General features: G+C 41.2%; 1 protein-coding gene across 11 annotated transcripts in view; it reads left to right on the forward strand.

Annotated features, from left to right (window-relative positions):
• The first annotated feature begins 1,566 nt into the window (after positions 1-1,566).
• The window catches only part of prdm2a (PR domain containing 2, with ZNF domain a), a 274,473-nt gene continuing 253,478 nt past the window's right edge, over positions 1,567-22,561 (forward strand). For 2 of the 11 annotated variants that reach the window (XM_034086888.1, XM_034086889.1), the window contains exons 1-3: positions 1,567-1,689; positions 3,114-3,183; positions 20,551-20,937. In XM_034086888.1, coding sequence (XP_033942779.1) covers positions 20,862-20,937 — 76 coding nt within the window. In that variant the 5' untranslated portion in view covers positions 1,567-1,689; positions 3,114-3,183; positions 20,551-20,861. Of the gene's footprint in view, positions 1,690-1,724; positions 2,030-3,113; positions 3,184-3,715; positions 3,860-6,288; positions 10,450-10,922; positions 12,911-20,550; positions 20,938-22,561 lie in introns of those variants that run through there. The other 9 variants (XM_071203811.1, XM_071203813.1, XM_071203812.1 and 6 more) reach the window with 9 other exon arrangements.

Raw genomic sequence — 22,561 nt, forward strand, 5'->3', positions numbered from 1 at the left:
TGGACATGCCTGGAGTGACGCGCTAAAACAAGCTATAAATAAACAGGATCATAGTCAACTTGAAACTAAATGAACTGTGTGTGAACATCTTATGCTGGTAAATACAGTGTGTTCTTTATTGTTTATGTAAGTTCAACACAACACACCTTGTCAGCAACTTCTCTGCAAAGTTTGGGAGGTTGAGTGTAAAATACAGAGAAGGCGAAAACAGATTAGAGAGAGGTCTGTTGTTTAAGATCTCTCATTATGGCTCGCAGTAGTCTGGCATGTAGTTGATAGCATGATAGAGAAACAGCAGTCAGCCCACATACAAAATTACAACTCGAGACATACCATGCATGTGCCATGAGAACACCACCCATGTGCTGCACGATGTTACAAATGTACATGTGGGATCTGGTTCACTCCTACAGGCTCTCTCAAAGAAGTCCTTTTATTTATGTTGATCCTGCGGGTTGAAATAATGCAATGTGAAACCAGAGGGTAGCTTTCTATCAGTGTAGGTGTGACTTTTATACGAGCCAGTGCCCTGCGATTCAATTCACAATTGTTGGGGGAAACAGAGAGCTGCTCAAGGGAAGATAACAAATAGCCTACTCATGCACACCATTAATCTCCATATTGTCAGCTTGGTTTTTTTTAACAGCTGTGAAACAGAAATGACTTTGAAGTGAGGATATTTAGATGTGGCCTGGCTATAACATCAACAATAATATTGCCAATGAACCAGCACATGTTTTTGCAAGATGCAATTGAATCAAGTTTAAAGCAGTATTGCATGTGTATTAACTGCTTTGCAGACAAACTCATATTAATGTATTATATTTTTATCATAATAAAAAAAAGCTCAATACTTATACTATATTAATTGCAACAACAAACCGAATGAACACACTAATATAACAATATACCCTTAAATATACACATTTTAAAAATGCTTATACCATGTAAACAACTCATAGCGTAGTTTTGAATGAGACCTTGGTATATTGCGCCCTCTATTGGCTAAATCAACACACTGCAAGGGAAGATTTCAGATAGAAAATTAGATATGCTATGGCAGTGATTTTTAAAACAAGTTGTATTAATATTTGTCAACGCCTTTTTTTGTTAAGGCGTGTTTTTTTGTTAGTTTGAAAATTCAAAGTTCTAGATAAGCATAATAAAAAATCAGGTAAAACTACCTGACCATCAGTTTATAATATTTTACAATTTATATTTGGTTTCAATCCTCTTATTTTAAATGAAAACATTTGTAATTATTAATATTCTTATTATTAGTCATTATAGCCCAAAACTGAAATGTAGATAGCATGATTATTTTGAATTTTTAGATGACTATATTTCTAGCATAATTTGTGAGTGCAAGCATTAGATTTGTACATTTTAAAGAAAAACATATTGCAAAGTCTTGCAATTATGTACTTATGTTCTCGTTTTAGTCTCTAAGGTGAGTGACAGCTGCCTTTTGCTCTGAAGAGTTTTCTTCCTCTTCTTCCAGCGCCGTACAAGCCTGTTGCTGATTGGTCAACATTTGACATCCACATTTGCTGACCAATCAGAACACCTGATTCCCATTGGTACATTGGGGAAGAAGAAAAAGATAACAGAACTGTACACAACCTGCACGACAGGAACATTTCAAACCATTCTACGGAAGTTAGCATGTTCGGGAAGTGTCACGTGCAGGTTTGTATTAACTGTCAGTGTTTGTAACGGTCGTTCTATCCTATATATAGCCAGGGCTTGCGAGCTAGCATTGCAGCTAGCACAGCACTGTTGAAGCTGTAATGGCGATAACAGTAGATGTATTTCACTTGATAAGTGCAGCATTGTTTTAGGACATTGGCGGCTGAAGGGAAGTCAATCGTGAGTTGTTTCCCTATATCAGTCGGGGAGTGTAGGGCTATTTTAGAGAAGCCAGTTGACCTTTTTAAGCTAGCAGCCTCTGTAGCATAACAGTAATGTGACGACGTGTTGTGTGACCAGCTAGCAATGGTGCAAGGACGGGGGAGCGTCATCAAGGCAGGTGAAGCAGAAGCGTGTGAAAGCTAATCCGAGTTGTGTAATTATAATATAAAAATAGATAATTGCTTTTTTATACATCTATTTGACGTGTAATAAGTGTCACTTAAGCCTGTTGCTGCTCAGTTGAAAATAGAAGTTGAATATTACGAAAACTGGCTCATATAATTCAGTATACGGAAAGGCCCTTTTAATGGTGCTGCAACAATTTTCGATTCTGCTAATATATCATGACTCGGTTGTATCTGTGCACATAGACATTTCTTAAAATAGTTAATGGATAACAAATATAAACACGAGCTATAAGGTCTTTGTTTACATTTCCTCTCGTGCCCCCTCAGTTGCCTAATAACTGCTTGTAATGCAATTATTATGTAGGCTGAATTTAAATGCATACAATTCTATGCAAACTGTTAACGGATAGTTGAAGAAACAATTGAGTATTGCTGACTTTAATGCTTTAAGAGCTAATGCGGCTGTGAGGAGCAGGTGGAAGAGCACGACAAATCAGACTCACCCATGATGAGCCTGCCATTTTGTCTTACCAAGCATCAGATGATTGCATGTTATGTTTACATGTTTTAGAGTAATAAATGAAAGGTAGCTATTCAAAATAAAGACTTACATTTGAGGTATGTGTAGCAGCTGCCAGTTGTGAAAAGGTAATCTGTGTAGCAGGTGGTGTAAAATTACCATACCAGGGTAAGTAAGGTAATCTGGGGACAGATTATCTGTATTTTAGGACTGTACTCTCTGTAGCCAACGGGCAAATACAAATAAAACACTTAAAGGATATGACACAGTGTAACAAGGCGGGGGTACATACATTATTGCTGTGTTTGTTGGTACATAATGGTTTTTGTTTTAATGATTGGGGTACATTAGCATACATTAAAAGAACAGGACCCAAGGGATACTCAGCATGCAAATGACTAAAGAGATAACGCATGTCTGCTCCCACACCACAGCTGTTCACTTTGATCAGATTGAGCTTCTTATTATTCAGGAGTTTAGTTTTAAGTGTTATAGTATATAATGGGTTTAATCGTTTTTTATAATCAGTTTTTTTGTTTTCTTTCTCCTTGCAGCATAAGAAAAAGCCTTTATGTTCATCCGTCAACAAATCATGTCTCTCACTCTGCACTGAACATTAAAATGGTAAGATGGCGTGATGACAATTCTACACAAAACTGTAATGAAATGTTTAACAACTGGTTCATATTTTAAATAATAGGAAATAAATGGTCATTATGGTTAGAATTTGTTTATAAGCATTATATAATTGTATATCTTATTATATATTGTTCATGGCTGATCAATTATGTCCAAACAAATCAATAATAGACATAAGATGATGAAAACAATAACATTGTGCTATGATATAAACAGGGTTCGTACGGGTGCTTGAAATCCTTGAAAATGCTTAAAATTTGACATGGTGTTTTCAAGGTTGGGAAAGTGCTTGAATTTTGGGAATGGTGCTTGAAATTGAGATAAAGTGCTTGAAAATGTAAATGCTTTACTTTTACAAAAAATTGCTGTCTGACTGAATAGTTCGCTTTTTAGATTAAAAGAAAAGAATTGCTTCTCTTCTACATAAAACATCTCCGCTGCGGCCTTCCCGCGCTATGCGCGCGACCTGCAAGTGTTTGTGTTACGTGTGACCTGGGCATTCTGATGAGAGTGATAGATGACTGTGTGCCAGGAGGTTGCAGTTTCAACGAGCGTTGTCTAGCAGAAGACAAATACAAGCCATGGCTAAGACGAGGGTCAAGACGAGGGTCAAGCCCAAAAATAACGATGCGAGAGTCTGCGCTGACGAGCCACATGAAAGGTACGCCGTAGTAGAGTGCAGGCTAACGTTGCATGTTACGTTTGTTTAAGCTAACGTTAGCGAGCTGAATAGCGAACTCCATGAGGGATAATAATAATTGCAGGGGACAATCATTTCAGAGGAGAATACCTATGTTATGTGCGTTACAGTCACCATCCTGTGGTGTTCAGAGGATGAAGCTCTCACGGCATTTCGTGTTATATAGTCACGAAATATAATCTATTGATTCGACACAGAGCGATTTTGAAAGCAATGTATTTCTACTGGTAGTATGTTTCGTGCCTACACCAAATGTGACTTGCTCTATCGAAATCAGTCACATTGACCCGAAGACACATTTTCGTTTGTATTACTGGTCTCGGGGAAGCTCGCGAGTGTGTTTGTGTATTTTTGCGTTTGTGTACTGGGGAAACACTCACAAGAAACACCGGCTGTTGTTATGCTTGCTGTGACGTTACATTAGTCCGTTCTCCGCTTGTAATTATGCCGAAGCTTCAAAGTTGTATGTATCATCTGAATTTGCCGAAACAAGTTTAATATTCTGAAAGCCAAGACTTTGTTTATTTGAAAACATGAAAACAAACTGTCTTTTATATAAAATGGAAGTATTATACAATTAAAACTACATTTTGCTTTAATCCCATGTAATTGTAGAATGAACACAGTCTTCCTTTGGAGATGTATAAGTCAGGAGTCTTGAGTAGTCAACATTACCTAAAATCATTGTGCACATTTGTACATATTATTTTCCACTTGTTACCATTGTGAGTCTATTTCTATGCAGCTCTGCGTGATTTTGTGGCTACAATTCAGGCTAATACACTACCAGAGGTGGATAAGTACTCAGATGTTGTACTTGAGTAAAAGTAGAAGTACTCAGATATTGTACTTGAGTAAAAGTAGAAGTACTCAGATATTGTTTGAGTAAAAGTAGAAGTACTCAGATCTTGTAGTGAAATTATAAGTACTCAGATATTGTACTTAGTAAAAGTAGAAGTACTCAGATCTTGTACTTGAGTAAAAGTAGAAGTACTCAGATCGTGTACTTGAGTAAAAGTAGAAGTACTCAGGTCTTGTACTTGAGTAAAAGTAGAAGTACTCAGGTCTTGTACTTGAGTAAAAGTAGAAGTACTCAGATCTTGTACTTGTGTAAAAGTAGAAGTACTCAGATCTTGTACTTGAGTAAAAGTAGAAGTACTCAGATTTTGTACTTGAGTAAAAGTAGAAGTACTCAGATCTTGTACTTGAGTAAAAGTAGAAGTACTCAGATCTTGTACTTAGTAAAAGTAGAAGTACCAGAGTGTAGGAATACTCTGTTACAGTAAAAGTCCTGCATTCAAAATGTTCCTCAAGTGAAAATAGAAAAGTATTCTCATCTAAATATAGTGAAAGACAGTAAAAGTAGTCGTTGTGCAGATTGGTCCATTTCAGAATAATATATATGATATGTTTTATAATGGTTGATCATGAAAGTGTTCTCAGAGCTGGTGAAGGTGCAGCTAGTCTGAATGACTTTGTATACTGCAGGGATTTACTCCGGGTGGAACTAAAGTCTGATTCAACACTTGATTAGATTTCACATCATTCATCTGTGAAGTAACTAAAGGGATTAAATACATGTAGTGGAGGAAAGTACACCATGTACCTCTGAACTGTAGTGGAGTAGAAGTACACCATGTACCTCTGAACTGTTGTGCAGTAGAAGTACACCATGTACCTCTGAACTGTAGAGGAGTAGAAGTACACCATGTACCTCTGACTTGCGTTCACTACCAACAATTAATCAATAATGTATTGAAAAGTTATTTGGCTGATTGTTGTATATTGGCTCAGCCAGGTTATATGGGAGGCCTAGTCTATGTACAGGTCACTAATTTTGAAATATTAAACTCAGTTTTCTTTTCTTTAATTTTTCATCCTCGTGTAGAATGCTATCACGAAACACACATCTGATTTAATGTGAGGTAGGGAAATAATCATTTGAGTATGTGTATATAAATATGTAATTTACAACAGCTGTAAGATGCTTGAAAAGCTGGAAAATGCACCTTGAAAATGCTTGAAAAGTGCTTGAATTTGACTTTTGAAAAGGTGTAAGAACCCTGTATAAAGCATGTGGACCATATCCTAAACATGTTTACAATGTTATACTTTTCAAAATAACTGTAATACAACTCAGAAACAAGTGCACCCTGTTAGCTCACCTGGTTGAGGGGGCAGCTCATACACGTTCAAATTGGTATGACCGTTATTGTTATTAGTAGTTTAATTGTTTTACATAGTCATTTTGATCAAGAGATAAACGATCGCCTGTGATGCATTATTTTGCGTTAAAGTATAAATAGTGAATAGTTGGTTAATTTGATGTGTATCTTTCAGCTATGCTAGTTGTGTGTTGCTAAATGACAATATTTTCTTTATCTTTTCAGTAGATGTGACAACTGTAAAAGATCCTGTGCGACAAACTTCCTTCAGAGAGCTGTATACAACCTCCACAAAGATGGAGGACTCTCCTCACCTATACATCTCAGAATTTGTAGAGAATGAGGACATGGATAAGATGGACATTAATCAAGAGGAAACCAATATTGCATCCGACATGGTTAAGTCACCATACCAGGACACTGAGAGGGACTCAAACTTTTTTCAATGCCAGCACTGTGAGAGACACTTCACCACCAAACCAGGCCTGGAACGACACATGCACATCCACACCTCCGCAAACAACGATGCTCACAAATACAAAACCAATATTTCACTAGCTTCGAATCTGGAGCTGTTGCACCATGAGAAGGTAAAGCCTCTGGATTTAGCAGGCTCGGCCATGCAGCTTCATACTTCATCCACCACTGGCTCTAATACTCCCATTTTGTCCTCTGGTGACCACAACGCTCAGCCAGACAAACCGGGAGTGTCAGAGGGGCGTCATGCTTGCAAGTACTGTGGAAAGATATTCACTACACATACCAACACGTGGCGGCATGAGCGAAGGATCCACGAGCAGCACCTGCAAGTCACACATGTGGAAAAAGCCCATCTGCCCCAAGAGGAAAACGTTGAGGGGATGTGCAGTGAAACAAACCAACAGGAAACTGAGCTTGTTGACAAAATGGCACCTGCAGCTGTTCTGGAGAACGAAGTGGGACACGCAGAACAATACATGCTTGACATCTCTAGCAATATTTCAGAGAATCTTAGCTTTTATATTGATGGAAGGATAGTGTCAACAAGTACGATCAGTAGCTGTGAAGCAGCTGAGGTTCATTCTGGGTCGGCAACTTTAGTTGGACTGGACGCCCTGATTCTAGACCCCACCCAAATCAGCCAGGTGTTAAATACAGATTCAGAGATGTCTGGTCAACCACTGGCAAGGAGAAGAACCGCCACACCTCCGCTTTTACCACAAATTAAAACTGAACTGGAGTCTGACGTGGTTGTGTCTTCTTCCTCATCTTCACTTGTATGTTCTATAATAGAGAATCTTTTTCCTCAGAATACAGAGGGTACAGTGGTGCAGAAGGAAAGAACTGTGTTTCTGTCTCCAAAGCTGAAGCAGCTGCTGGAGAAGCAGGATGGCCTTAAACTCGCACTCATCGCAGACGGCCAGAAACCTTTATCACCTGTCTCTCTGTCTGTGCTGCCTGCAGGGACAGGACGGTTCAAAAGAAGGACTGGGTCTCCTCCACCGAGCTCTCCACAGCAAAGCCCTAGAGAAGAAACGGCAGATAGTGGAGATTGTGAAGCTGTGAATACAGGACAGACGGAGACCCAACATAGTTCACCTGCGCACCAAACAGCCAATGTGAAGGATGACACAACCCCACCTGAGGAGGAGCCACCGACGGAGAGCTGGCCTCCCTCCACCGGTGGTAATTCCTGTAACCAGCAACCACTGGATCTCTCCAACACAGTCAAAAGCAGTGAAGACGTAGCTTCAGCCGATTCGGCGCTGGATTTGAGTTTCCAAAAAACAAATCATGGGGAATCTGAACTGATGTTAAATTTAGTTTCACATGCAGTTTTAACCGAAGGAAAATCAATTGAAGGCATGATGGGAATGACCTTAATCGATAGTTTAGAGCAAAATATAAGCTTCATGAATCCCGACACCTCCTTACTGACAGACTTCACCATACTTACAAGTCAAGATATGATGAGCCCAATGCAGTCTATGGCAGAAGGGCTTGTTTATGGTCTTGCACTTCCCTCCAATTCCCTGACTCCATCACCCTCCCTGACCCCTCTCTCCTTGCAGCCATCTTCACCGTGCACCATAGCATTCACCACCCATGCTTCACACACAGGGCTCTCCACTGCTCCTTCATTAATCACAGTGTTGGCACCGTCACATATTTCAAACCAACCAATCCAGGTATTAGCCCCCGATATATCACAGGTAACCTGCACGGAAAATGCATTACATTTTTCAGAGTGTGATTTAACTACTGCATTTGCCACATCAAATGCTGCCGACCCTGTCACTCTCTCCCAACCTTTTCACCCGACTCTAAATCTACCCAGCCACATGTTTCTCTCTGATCAAATAACACTCAATCCGCCTATATTGGAGTCCACTCCTACGTCAGAAGGGCAATTCACACCTACTGTAACTTTCAATGATTCCCTCATCAACTCGTATAACCTAACCAGCAACACGGTGTTGATAGAGTGCACAATAGCTCTTGAAGCCCCGGGGAGTATAGTCCCTGCTGCAGTCACCTTACAAGGAAACACTGCTGAGCCTCCAGCACCTACACAGATGGTTGTTAATCACGTCGAACAGGAACAGATTGTATCAGTGCCCAACCCGCAAACTGAAGACCCCACTATTCTGATGTCATCCATCGCAGAATCAGTTACTCTATCCACCACCGCCGCCTCAGTGCTATCTGATTGTCCTGCTCCAGTTGGTGAATCAGGTCCTGACCCAGAGCTTGTTGTTAACGCGGAGCCATCGACCATCAAAGAGGAAGAAGCTGCTGACAGCACTGTTTCCGCTCCTGAAACCCCATCTAAAACCTCGCCTTCTTCTGAGAAAGCCGAAGAGGAGGACGCCTCAACAACTCCCAGCGATGCCCAACAGCAGACTTTCACCAAGAATTTCATCTGCAACGTGTGCGATAAGCTTTTCCATTCAATGAAAGAACTGGGCCATCATGTAGGTGACCATGCTGACGAATGGCCCTACAAATGTGAGTTCTGCGTGCTGCTGTTCAGCAAACCCTCCGCTTTGCTCGATCATCGGTCAAGCCTCCACGGGGTGGGCAAGACTTATGTTTGCAGTGCATGCACGAAGGAATTTGTCTACCTTTGCAATCTAAAACAGCATCAGGAAGAATTACATCCCGGACAGCAGTGTACATACACAGAAGAGGAAAAGGGAAAACTAAGACCTCAGAACTTCAATAACTTAACAAAAGTCACCACGGAGACCTCAGTGCCCGACGCTGCAGAGGAACCGAAGGTGAAAAAGGAAGAAGGGGAAGTAGATGAGGCTGCTGAAGAACTGTTAACAACTATAAAAATCCTGGCCTCAGATGGAGCCAAACTCAAAGGGCCGGATGTTCGTCTCGGCATCAACCAACATTACCCCAGCTATAAGCCCCCTCCGTTTCCCTACCATAACAGGTCCACCACGGGCACCTTAGCTTCAGCCACAAACTTCACTACCCACAACATCCCACAAACCTTCAGCACGGCCATTCGATGCACCAAGTGTGGGAAGAGCTTTGATAACATGCCAGAGTTACATAAGCACATCCTGACTTGTGCGAATGCCAGCGATAAAAGGCGATACACCCCCAAAAGGAATCCCATCCCACTACGCCACTTTGCAAAAACTCAAAATGGAGTTCTATCTACCACTAACTCCACTAACGGACTAAATGCGTCGAACAGACCCAGCCATTCAAACAGGTCCAAACCTAACCAAGATTCAGCAGTAAATGTGAAGTTCAAGGTCCTGAGCAAGAGGAAGAAAAAGTTGGTCCAAAGGGTCATGCCACAGAGGAACAAGTCAGTCCCTTCATCGAATAAAATGTCACCCGCACATGTGGATGAGCAGCAGGAGATCTTCGTCTGCCCGCACTGCAGCAGGGAGTTCACAATGCGCCGCAGCAGAACCAAACACATGGCCGTCTGCCCCAAGAAACCCAAAGAGGTGAAGAAAAGGAAAGAAGGAGGCATCTCTGTGACGAAGGAGAATGATGGACACCTGCACAGAGGAGCTGAAGAGACACAACAATCCTCACCTCTGCATAAAACCAGACTGCAGACGTCTAGCCCCGCTAAAAGACCCGCCATCCTACCAGTGCAAACCGTCCTGTCAAACAAAAGAAGTAAAATAATTATCAAAGAGAGCACACAGCTGAAACAAGACACGCCCACTCTGAGTGAACTTCCCATCGTTCGCACTTTTAACCCCTCTATGCGACAGTATAGCCGAATGCAGCACAAAGGGATGCCCATTAAGATCACCATAGTGAAACCACAGCAGGCTGCAGCGCAGAGGGAGGAGCGGCCCCCCACCCCGGGACCAGAGGACAGCAGCAGCTCTGAGCACAGTCCAGCAGTCTGAAGGGGATCCTCAGGTAGTTAATGTTTATTTAACAGTTCATTTAAATAATAAAAATGACAATAATCAAGAGCTCTGTATACAAAAAAACATTGTAAACAAAGAAATTACTTAAACAGTCATTCCTAATCTGCTGATACTGATATAGCAGCCTCTACAATATGCAAGCCTCTTACCATTATATACAGTATATTTATGGAATAAACATTTTGGAAAGACAGCAAATAATATATCGGCACTGCTCCATCCCTAAAAAAACAAATAATTAAAATGTTATGTATAGAATATATATATATATAAAAAAAAATCTTGTGTTCTTGAATTAAATGTTTTTTGTTTGTTTTAAGGCATCTTTGAGTATTTAAAAAAAAAAAGCACTACAAAATATTAAATGTTTTATTATTTTGAATGAACAAAAGTAAAAGCAGTAACCCATTGATTTCAGCATCCTAACGTCCATCTCTTTGTTTTCCGGACCTTGCTGTGAAGCTGCTCATACAGGAGAGAACTGCTCCCCATCACACTGTAAAGCTCATGGACCCAGGTTGCATCATGCTGTACAATAAATGACTGATTTGAGGACGGATAAAACGGACGACTTAGCGCTGCAGTGAGTGGATGTATTTAACTGAGAATCTGAAGGCTTTTCTAGTCGCTCTGAGTTTTGTAGAGTTCTCCTTCAGTTCGTAAACTTTCTGTCAACCGCTTGGATTTGCACTTTGAAGTTAGTCTCCCTGCTACGTGTCACAAATTGGAAAGGAAGTGGGAGGACGTGAGGCTGGAAGGATGCGAGGCTGGAAGGATGCTCTCATTTTCTACTTTCTGGGTTCTTTAGAGAGGATGGCAGGTGGCAATCATTCTCAGCATGCATTTGCACCTCTCCTTATCTGTCTTCTGTGGCCTTTTGGTTTGAACTCTTTCTGCATGCTGCAAGCTTATACTACAGCTGTTCTCATTCAGGAGGGATTATGTTGATGCAATTAGGCCTTACACACGGAATCTGATGTTGATTAAAATGAATCAGTGTAAGTATATAATAATAATTTTATATAAAAGACACATCAAGATTACTTCTAATACAACAGAATCATATAAAAGTAGGACTCTATAGTTCAGTGTAATAATGGCCTTTAGCTACCTATACACATTTTTGTTAGAGATATCAGCAACGTCAGTGTTTTTAATGTTGTAAATGTAACCTGGTAGATTGAATGCTACCGTCATTGCAAATCCAAAAGTAAGTAATCTGGTCGGCATGTGATTCAATGCGAGTTAGAGAATAGTGCTCTGTGTGCCCTACAAGATGACTAACTGCGGCATAAGGGGGATAAACATAGCTCCACATGTGGAATCTATTTTGGTTGGCAATCGAATTTGTCTAAAAAAAAATCATTGCGGAGTAAGATCGAAAACAAAATACATCATGTTTTACAAAACGGTTTTCCTACGAAACCTCTCATTTGTTTGATTTTCGGGGTTATATGCCACAATAAATATGTTCTTTTGGGAAACAGTGTGATGCGTTGGCACTGCAATTCAAAACAAAAGCACTGTATAATTTGTACAGCTTGGATGCGTCATAGCCACTATTACAATAGCTAAAGTTAAATTCTAAACAACACTGACTGATATTTAACTCCAGTGCTTTGTCTTTGCTTCATTACTTTCAGAATTCTATTGACTACTATATATATTTACAGTCTGCTTGTAGGTTTTTCTCCTGCACCAGTTTCACAAAATCACTGTCAGAATGATCTGTGTGTGTGTGTCCCCCCCCCCCCCCCTACTATACATCTTCATTAGATTAGAAATACTGTCTGTTTTCTTCATTGCTTATAATCTGCTGTCAACAGTTTATTGTGTGAAGTGTAGTTAATTACATGTAGAAATCACAACATGGAAATGTGAGATCAGTGGTTGGGTATTTTTAGCTGGAACACCTACTGTATAGTGACACATGGAAATGTCATGGAGTGAGTGCAATGAGTTGTATCTGTTGAATTACATTTTGTATAAGCTATTAGTTTGAAGATTCAGTGCTATACAGGGTAATACTTTAATCATCATGAACTGATTTATTTTTATTTAGGCAAACTAAAGCTTGACAATATCTTGTATCTGAGAGATCTCTATTTTAAATATTTGCTTTTTCAAACGTTATAGCTCCTTCAGTGTGTTGGATGTACAGGGCGGTTTTTGAGACTGTTATTTAACTGTGAAAAGTGCTTGTAGCATTTCAAAGTGTTAATTGAGTCATGTTTATTTATTAATAATTTAAAATCACGTTGTCAATATCTGAACAGTCCTCTGTATGATTTGCATAGTTTTTTCAAGCGAGTGTTCAAAATAAATGGAGAATGTTAAGATTAAGTGAAGTTTGTGTGACAGTTTCTTTTGTAAACAAATCAGATGAATCACATCATTGTTGGATTTTTTTAAAAGTAAAAGTGTGGATTTCATTTCGGGAAATTAAAGAATAGTCTCCTGTTTTATTTTCCTTACTAGGAAGTTTTAAAACGTCCAGGTGGTGGCACACTTTCCTCACTTTGAAGAGCATCTCTCCTTCTCTCCCACTACTGTTAGAAAATCCATCTACAGTACATCAACACATGTTCTTATTCTATTTTTTAAATAGTTCTCATTTCTCACCAGGATATTAAAATGTGGAAACTGGATGAAAGCTAGAATATGTGTCTGTGACCTGTTTTCTGGAAACGACGGGGATTATTCTGTGAATTAGCTTTCACTGTCATTTTCTTTCCCTGTTTGCTAATTCATATTTAATACCTACACATGAGTGAGGATCAAAGAGACAAAGTCAGAATGCACAACAATATTGTGTTAAACTTTTTACACTGAATGGTACTCCTTCTGTATAGGAGATGTATATATAATACATCTCTGTATGTTGATGGAGTTTTGAAATCTAAAATACCATAATGCAGCATGAGAATACTTGAACACCCCTATGACTAATTAACAACAGCAAAAATAACAACAATATGCTGTGCTGTTAAAGTAGTTCAATTGTGTTTAAACTTCATATTTCATTATTTTTCCATTTATTTGAGTGTTTTTGTCTGTCCATTACTCTTCTTGGTGTCTTGATGTTGACCTTCTCTGACCTTGCAACTCGTAAACTCAACAGTAAGCCATGTAACAGTAGCCTGCATGTCGATGTATCCTTGGGAAAGATACTTAAGCCCGAGTTGCTCCTGGTGGCCAACGGTGTGTGAATGTTAGCTTCCATGAGCATTTGGCACATTTGTATAAATAGGGTGTGAATGGTTGAATGATGACTCACGCGCTCTGAGGGTTACTAAAGAAATCTTGCTTTGTTGTTTTTTTGAATTTTTTATTGTTTAATCTCTGGGGGTATTTCAACACATTTACATTAAAAGTGATGAGTCAATGTTGTGATATCATGTAATATATATACATTATTCAAAAAATAGCTAATTATATGCATTAAAATATGTGCACTTACTGAGCTGGATATCACACAGAGAAGCGTCTCAGTCAATGCCATGGCTCTCAAGAAGACTAATCTGGACAAGCATCATTTTGTGTTGGAATTTGGAAAGTGTAAGCAAAGCAAGCTTTGAGGGGGGAAACTAATGGAAAGAGTATAGCAGGGGTGTCAAACTCAATTTCATCACGGGCCACGTAGGAATTATGGTTGCACTCAAAGGGCCGGTTGTAACTTTAAGACTATATCAAAATACATATGTAAATATTTAATATATATAAAATAATGTATTATATTACATCATTGCCTCTGCATTGGATTATTATCGGATAGGGTAATGACTTCATAATTAACTACGTCTGAAAGCAGAAGTCTAGGGCAAATAATTGCAAGTCTCTTCAGTGAGAATGTCACAAAATGATTAAAAAAGAAAAGCAAAATTCTGGAAAAAATAAATAAAAAAGTGACATTTTAGAAAAGTGACATTTTGAAGAAATAAAATAAAATGACATAAAATAAAAAAGTCAAATTCTGAGAAAAAAAGTCAAATTTCAGATGCATTGTGGGACATGCAGTTTATGGGCAACGTGATTCTGTAAATTGCCATGTAACCATATAATACACATATAATATTCTTTCAGAGCTCTTGTGGGGCCACAGAAAATGAAGTCGCGGGCCGGATTTGGCAACAAGAACAATAAACAAATCAATCGTCACAACGGCCGGACAAAATACTTTGAGCCCCCCTATAGTCAAAGCCTGAGACACCGTTTAATAAAGACAATATATAGAGAGCACAATGTTTTTAATGCAACGCAGTCTCGCATCGTATGCTTCAGCAGAGAACGCGCCGCGGTCGTTGAATTTCAACGCAGCGGGGAGCATTCACTCGCGATCTCAAGTCGTCTGCTACATACGTTTAGGGAGCTCTAGAGAAGTCTATGGACATTCCCGAAAGTTGAAACTTGACGCTGAAGGGCCTCCCCGTGCGTTGGAAAGTGACGACAAGGGACCCTGACATAACGTCAACATAGGCCGAGTTGGGAGTGAGAATGTGTTGCCTGTACACAAGACCCAACAAAATAACATTTGATTTGTTTAGCTCATTTAAAGTAAACAACGAACGCTGACTGTAGGGAATTGCTGGCCTGTGTCGACACACTCTCTCTATTAAACACTAACAGACGGAGAAATAAAATCACACATTAACACACAGAGAAATAAAATCACCCACTAACAAACCAAAAGTGAACTCTGCCTAAATGGAATTGTTCATTAATGTGCAGCGCTGTGGGCATGGATTTAATTGTGATTTCGGCAGTTATGCAGAATCTTTTATTTGCAGCATGCAGATAACACAAGGGTCAGGGGAAATATACTTGTTATGGTTCTCCAGTATTATGAGATTGCACTAGAAACAGTAGCTGTGACATTGACGTATCACTGTAATTCCCCCTCATCCCATTGCTTCATGGTTATAGGCAACATGTTAATAAAACACAGTTGCACACGACTCAGCAGCGGCAGGTGAAGCGAGCTGGTTCAGCCTCGTGTTCTTATGTAAAGGCTTGTGGGTTTGTTCGCCCCCTGGTGAAGCTTATATTTGAAGCTTTTGGTACTTTTGTGACAAAACAACACAAGTAGTTTGGATTATTTTGGAATATTTTTGACTCTCTGACAAGTTCAAAGCTCCAGCAGAAGCTATCAGATACTCTTAGGATTCCTTGCAGATGTGAGGCATTGAATACACTGAATGTCCTTTTTTTACTGGTTAAAAATTAATTACAGTGTTGGGGAATAAGGGACCAGCCTTCAGGTGCTTTAGTGGCTGGCAGAGGATTTTTGTTTGGGGAGTCGGTATACCTATAGCGACAATCCACAGCCCCGAGGTACAGAATCTCCCAGAGCTCACAAGCTCAGCAATAACTTCAAACTGCGAGGCTTCATTTGTATGCTCAACACGGATTCAGCTCTTAGCCCAGGGCCATGTTGAATCCTCTCAGGAAGTTATGATGAGGAGTTAAGACACATGATCGGAGTTGATTGAAAACAAAAACATCCATCCCAGAAGTCTGAGGAGAAGGCTTTGATCTCCTTCTCGTTAATTTCGTCACACTAATTGAAAGTTTGGCAAACATTATTAATGCTCAACAGAACCCAGAAATGTAATGAGGCGCAGTGTAATGTTCCCAGTGTGTTTTTAGAGGCATCATCAGGATATCACTGTTTAATGTTTACTTAACTTAAAGGTCCCTATAATAGTATTTTTCAATTATATATTATAGGGCAGGGGTCTTCAACTAAAATTCAACGAGGTCCAGTTAGAGAAAATCTCCCCATGCAAAGGTCCGGAACATCAAAATGTCTAACTTGCTTCATGAATTAGTGTGATATATATTGAAGTGACCTGTAGCTTTATCAACGTCTGCATGTAATCAACAACTGCCTGCCAATCAAATAAAGTACAATTCAAAAACAACAATATTTATTGTCAATTAACATTGAACTATACAGTAAATACTGTGGATATGTGTAATGTTCCTCTCGGGCTGCATTTACAAATAAAATAGAGAAAATAAATAAAATAGCTTTTGAAAATATGTGCATCATAAAAGTGCTTAATTTTAGATAAATAAAATAAAGTGTAGCAGCAGCTTGAGTTTCCCTTTTTATTTGTTAACCGTTTCACATCATGACTTAACAGTTTCAGACGATTATAGAACAATATCAGTCTTTACACATCATAACAATTGAACCGTTTTAAAGTTTCTCTTTCTTTCCCTCTTATATTGCAGTCCCTCACTCACTTTTTTTAAATTCAGTGTAAGAATTTAGCTCGAGCTTGTCCTGCCATCCATCCATCTTCTCCCGCTTATCCGTGGTCGGGTCGCGGGGGTAGCAGTTCCAGCAGAGAGCCCCAAACTTTCTTTTCCCTGGCGACATCAACCAGCTCTGACTGGGGGATCCCAAGGCGCTCCCAGGCCAGCGAAGAGATATAATCCCTCCACCTGGTCCTAAATCTACCCCTTGGTCTCTTCCCAGCTGGACGTGCCTGGAACACCTCCCTAGGGAGGCGCCCAGGTGGCATCCTAACTAGGTGCCCGAACCACCTCAACTGGCTCCTTTCGACGCGAAGGAGGAGCGGCTCAACTCCGAGTCCCTCCTTGATGACCGAACTTCTCACCTTATCTCTAAGGGAGACACCAGCCACCCTACGGAGAAAACCCATCTCGGCCGCTTGTATCCGCGATCTCGTTCTTTCGGTCATGACCCATCCTTTATGACCATAGGTGAGGGTAGGAACGAAAATGGCCCGGTAGACAAAGAGCTTTGCCTTCTGGCTCAGCTCCCTTTTCGTCACAACGGTGCGGTAAAGCGACTGCAGTACCGCTCCCGCAGCTCCGATTCTCCGGCCCATCTCACGCTCCATTGTTCCCTCACTCGAGAACAAGACCCTGAGATACTTGAACTCCTTCACTTGGGGTAAGGACTCATTCCCTACTTGGAGTGGACAGTCCATCGGTTTCCTGCTGAGAACCATGGCCTCAGATTTGGAGGTGCTGATCCTCATCCCAGCCGCTTCACACTCGGTTGCGAACCGATCCAGTGAGTGCTGAAGGTCGCAGACCGATGAAGCCATTAGAACCACATCATCTGCAAAAAGCAGTGGTGCAATCCTTAGTCCACCGAACTGCAGACCCCCTCCCCCCACGACTACGCCTCGAAATCCGATCCATGTATATTACAAACAGGATTGGTGACAAAGCGCAGCCCTGGCGGAGGCCAACCCTCACCGGAAATGGGTCCGACTTACTGCCGAGGACCCGGACACAGCTCTCGCTTTGGGAGTACAGAGATTGGATGGCCCTGAGTAGAGACCCCCTCACCCCATACTCCCGCAGCACCTCCCACAGTAACTCCCTGGGAACTCGGTCATACGCCTTCTCCAAGTCTACAAAACACATGTAGACCGGATAAGTGTACTCCCAGGCCCCCTCCAGGATCCTTGCGAGAGTAAAAAGCTGATCCGTCGTTCCACGACCAGGACGGAATCCGCATTGTTCCTCCTCAATCTGAGGTTCGACAATCGGCCTGACCCTCCTTTTGAGTACCTTAGAATAAACTTTCCCGGGGAGGCTGAGTAGTGTGATGCCTCTGTAATTGGCACACACCCTCTGATCCCCCTTTTTAAAAAGGGGAACCACCACCCCGGTCTGCCACTCCTTCGGTACTGTTTCCGACTTCCACGCAACGTTGATGAGACATGTCAACCATGACAGTCCCTCAACACAGCATTTTCGGGCGAATCTCATCCACCCCCGGGGCTTTGCCACTGTGGAGTTGTTTGACGACCTCAGTGACCTCCCCCCGGGAGATTGGTGTTGATCCCCCGTCATACTCCAGCTCTGCCTCTAACATAGAGGGCGGAGTTGTCGGGTTCAGGAGTTCCTCAAAGTGTTCCTTCCAACGCCCTAACACTCCATCAGTTGAGGTTAACAACGTCCCATCCTTACTGTACAGCTTGGATGGTTCCCTGCTTCCCCCTCCTGAGGTGTCGGATAGTTTTCCAGAACAACTTTGGTGCCGCCCGAAAGTCCTTCTCCATGTCTTCTCCGAACTTCTCCCACACCCGCTGCTTTGCCTCGGCCACGGATGAGGCTGCTGCCCTTCGGGCCTGTCGGTACCTTGCAACTGCCTCGGGAGTCCCCCGGGATAACAAATCCCTGAAGGCCTCCTTCTTCAGTCGGACGGCTTCCCTGACCACCGGTGTCCACCAGGAGGTTCGAGGGTTACCGCCCCTTGAGGCACCTAGGACCTTGAGACCACAGCTCCCCGCCGCGGCTTCGGCAATAGAGGCTTTGAACACCGACCACTCTGGTTCAATGTCCCCAACCTCCACAGGAATGCCCGAAAAGCTCCGCCGGAGGTGCGAGTTGAAGGCCTCCTGAACTTGGGCCTCCTCCAGACGTTCCCAGTTCACCCGAACTACACGTTTGGGCTTTGGCTTTGGCTTCCCCCGCCATTTAACACATAATAATTAAAAACAAAACAATTTAAAAAAAAGACAATTCATAAAAAGGGATAAAAGAATGGTTGCAAAAAACACAATGGTGCTCTAGGAGGAGATTCAGGTGATAAGGTGGGCGGGTGTTACCTTGGATTGTTATTAGCTAATGGTTGCACAACCCAAAACAACATTGTGACATCACAAAGTGGCTACAATCTGATCAGCTCCTTTTCAGTCAGGTTTTTATTTAGATCAGGACAAAGAGAAGTAATATTTTTTTCTGAAACTTTCCGAATCTCTTAACACAGAGGGGACACATGTGTATGTATAAAAGACATGAAAAAGTGGATTTTGCATAATATGTAACCTTTAACAATAACCTCCTTTTTCAGTTTCTATCTCACTACTTTTTCATAAAGTAATTTGGTGCTGTTAGAAGAGTCTCTGCCTTGAAGTTTAAAGTTATCTAGTCAAGGTCAAATATTGGGCTTGCAGATAATAAAGCTATTTTTCTGCCTCTGACAACTTATATAACACAGAGTAAAAAAGAAAGAAAAAAGAAGACAAACTCATCTCTGGGATTACAAAATAAGCAACCCCCACCAAGCAGCCCCGTGTGAGAGCTTTAATGCAAACAGGATACGGGTAACATACTTTGGTACAAGTCTCTTCCCTCTCTGCATGCTGTTCAGGAGCAGAACAGACATGGTAATGAGGACATTAATAAAGGATGCCGATACATTTTTAATGATCCACTAGCCCCTTTAGTTTCAAAATGATTTTCATGTCCGTGGTTGAGTTTTCGATTCCGAATCCGTGTTTTGCTCCGAGCGCGACTTGCAAATGTGCTATTTTTTGCCTGCATGAACAAAGTGCTGCATAAGACCTGCATATACACCTGACTGTGTGTGTGAGAGATAGAGAGACGCAGGATCAGTCTTCTCTGTCTATATTTGGAAGATAATACTTGAAGCAGGAAAGTAAGGAGGGGGAAAAAAGTCGAAACTCTATTATCCTGAAGTTAACTTGGCTTGGAGCCAGGCATTAACTAATTTAATTTTTTTAACACAAAGTGAAGAGAAGAAAAGTAAGGGGGGAGGTCTACTGTATACCCAAAAATCCAGTACTGGAAATGAGATCTGCTTTGGTTGTCGCAGTGTGTGGTTGTGTCAGTTAATTTTCTTTGTTTTTACGTCCATGTTCAGCTTTAGTTTTTGATGAATTCCCTCTCTGTGACTTCTCCCATCTAATATGGATGCTACTGAATGAACAGACCTCCGACCACATTGAGAGGATGCTGCTATTTGCTTTTAGAGCATATTTGACAGCAATCCTCAAACTTACCAAATTAGTTTTCTGCAGAAATCAGATGTCAGGTTTATCTTTTGTGAATCTTTCCAAACATTGTAACATGTTAACTTACTGTAGAGGCATCCGATTGGATTTTAAAGAGGGGGATAAGAGAGTAAGATAAACTGGCTTTACACTCTTACACACACATCATGCCTTTCCCCACTTTCGTCAGGGGAGAGTCTGTCTTCTCTCTATTTCTCACTGCTCTCTCTCTCTCCCTCCCTCCCTCCCTCTCTCCCTCTCTCTTGCTTTGTCCATGCTGTGTTTGCTGTGCTCTCTGTCTGAAGCAGCGCCACACTGGGGCACTAATGAGCAGGCTCAGAGCAAACCCAACACAGATCTCCCATCAGCTCAGGAGCAGCAGCATCTCTGACGCCATCTGAGGCTACGAGGCGCAGCACTGATCTGCAGTCAGCGGGGAGGCAGCAGGGGGAGGCGCACAGGAGAGGTCGTGAGGTGTCTTCAGAGGCGAGATAGAGAGAGGGAGGCATCGCTCCAGAGTTACAGCAGACCTTCTCCACACTCGGAGGCTGACCCACAGTGCATTTTCTCTGGCTGAAGACGGAGGGACCTTTCCCCCTAAGAGAGGAGTGCAGCCATGGAGGAGATGCTCACCTGCAGCCGCAGCCCTTTCTCCCAGGTGTTCGGGCGGCAGGGTCAGCTCATGCAAGCCAGTGAGTGTTAACTTAGTCTGCAAAATGTCAAAGTTGTATTTGTCTTGCTCCATCCTCCATCCTGATTTAGTGTCTAAAGCTGGGTGCAGACACTGTTCTTTTTGTATTAAATGCTAAACAGATACAGAGTGTTTTGTTATTATAATGTCAGATATTTAAAGCCAGTATGCAAAAATAAAGATGTTTAGGGAGGCAACAGTTGATGATGTCCCAGATTCACCAAAAAACAGTTTGTACCTAAAATGAGCATTTCTCTCTTAAAGAAGCTTTTTGTGCAATTCATAATTCAGTTATTTCAATATTTGTATATATTAGGGGTGTCAAAACATTTGGTCTGTTTTCTCTCTTGTAAAATAACTTTTAAATTCAGCTGCATGACATGTATACTCTCTCAAATGTATGGGTTTGACAATTTTGCTGATTAAAACGACATCAATATTGAATCATTTCTTGTTTTTGTTAACGTTGCGGAGTGTGATGCTGCGCTGATGAGGGATGTGAAAATGTGTGCGCGCGTGCGCGCGCGCGCGTGTGTGTGTGTGTGCGTGCAGGAGCATCCTTTTCATGCGCACGGGTAACATCCTTTGATGTCTGTCTGACCGAACATGCCAGAGGTCTAAAAAGGGAACATGAGAAAGCTGTCAACAGACTTAAATTACTATAAAAATTCAATGTATTTAATTTAAGACAACATTAGTCAATAACACAATGAACAAGTATTGCAATTAATGCCTTTTTGGAGCCATAATACTTGATTTTCGTCTAGACTGATTATCAGAATATATGTTAATAATATAATGCATTGTTGATTCCCAGTAAACTGAGTATTTGCTTATTTTATTAACTTATCTCCAAATAAAAAAATGAAATGCCTGTGGAATAAATGTTGCACTACGCACTTATTTATTTGTTGCAAGTATGCCCAGGAGTGAATAAATTGAATTGTACTCATTATGATGCTTATGTTTTTTTATTATCAATATTGGAAGGGAGTTTTTGCTTTAGGGGTGCTGCACACTCACAGTCCCCATGGAAACCCGGTCCTATGTCGGCACACTTATACATTTGTTTGAATTGTGCTTATCAATCCTCACAGCATGACACAATCCACCTCGGATGTTCGGTACCAAGGTGTCTCATAATGTCTAAATCTGAAAATAGCATCCTTTGGCTCACCTGATGTGAAGCATAGTGATTTTTCAAAGGCTTTGCTTCACATTTAGATTGTATATTTGCATGCTTGTATCTGTTTGGCATGCTCTTCCATTGTGGTACATGTATGGAAATGGATTTGTTTTGTATTCCCTCAGTTAATTTGCTATGAGGCAGGACCTTCAGCTTTTTTGAGTGTAGCTCTACCTTGTCTAATTTAATTTGTTCATTCATCAATACATAATGGTGTGCTGCTAGAATGCTGTTTTGCAAAAGGAAAGCGTTGACCTATCCCTGGCCTTCCTCGGAATTGAAAAAGTTGCTCTTCTTTGAATGAGATGTTGTACAACAGAAACGGCATCAAACTGCCCCCTTTACTGTATACGACGTTCTGCTTTTAGGTCAAGAGTTTGTCATCCAGTCTTTAATTGTAATCAGAATTAGATTGGGAAGGTTTCCTGATTTGACCAAT

Source organism: Pseudochaenichthys georgianus, chromosome 7 (genome assembly GCF_902827115.2).
Source record: "Pseudochaenichthys georgianus chromosome 7, fPseGeo1.2, whole genome shotgun sequence".
Lineage (NCBI taxonomy): Eukaryota > Metazoa > Chordata > Actinopteri > Perciformes > Channichthyidae > Pseudochaenichthys > Pseudochaenichthys georgianus.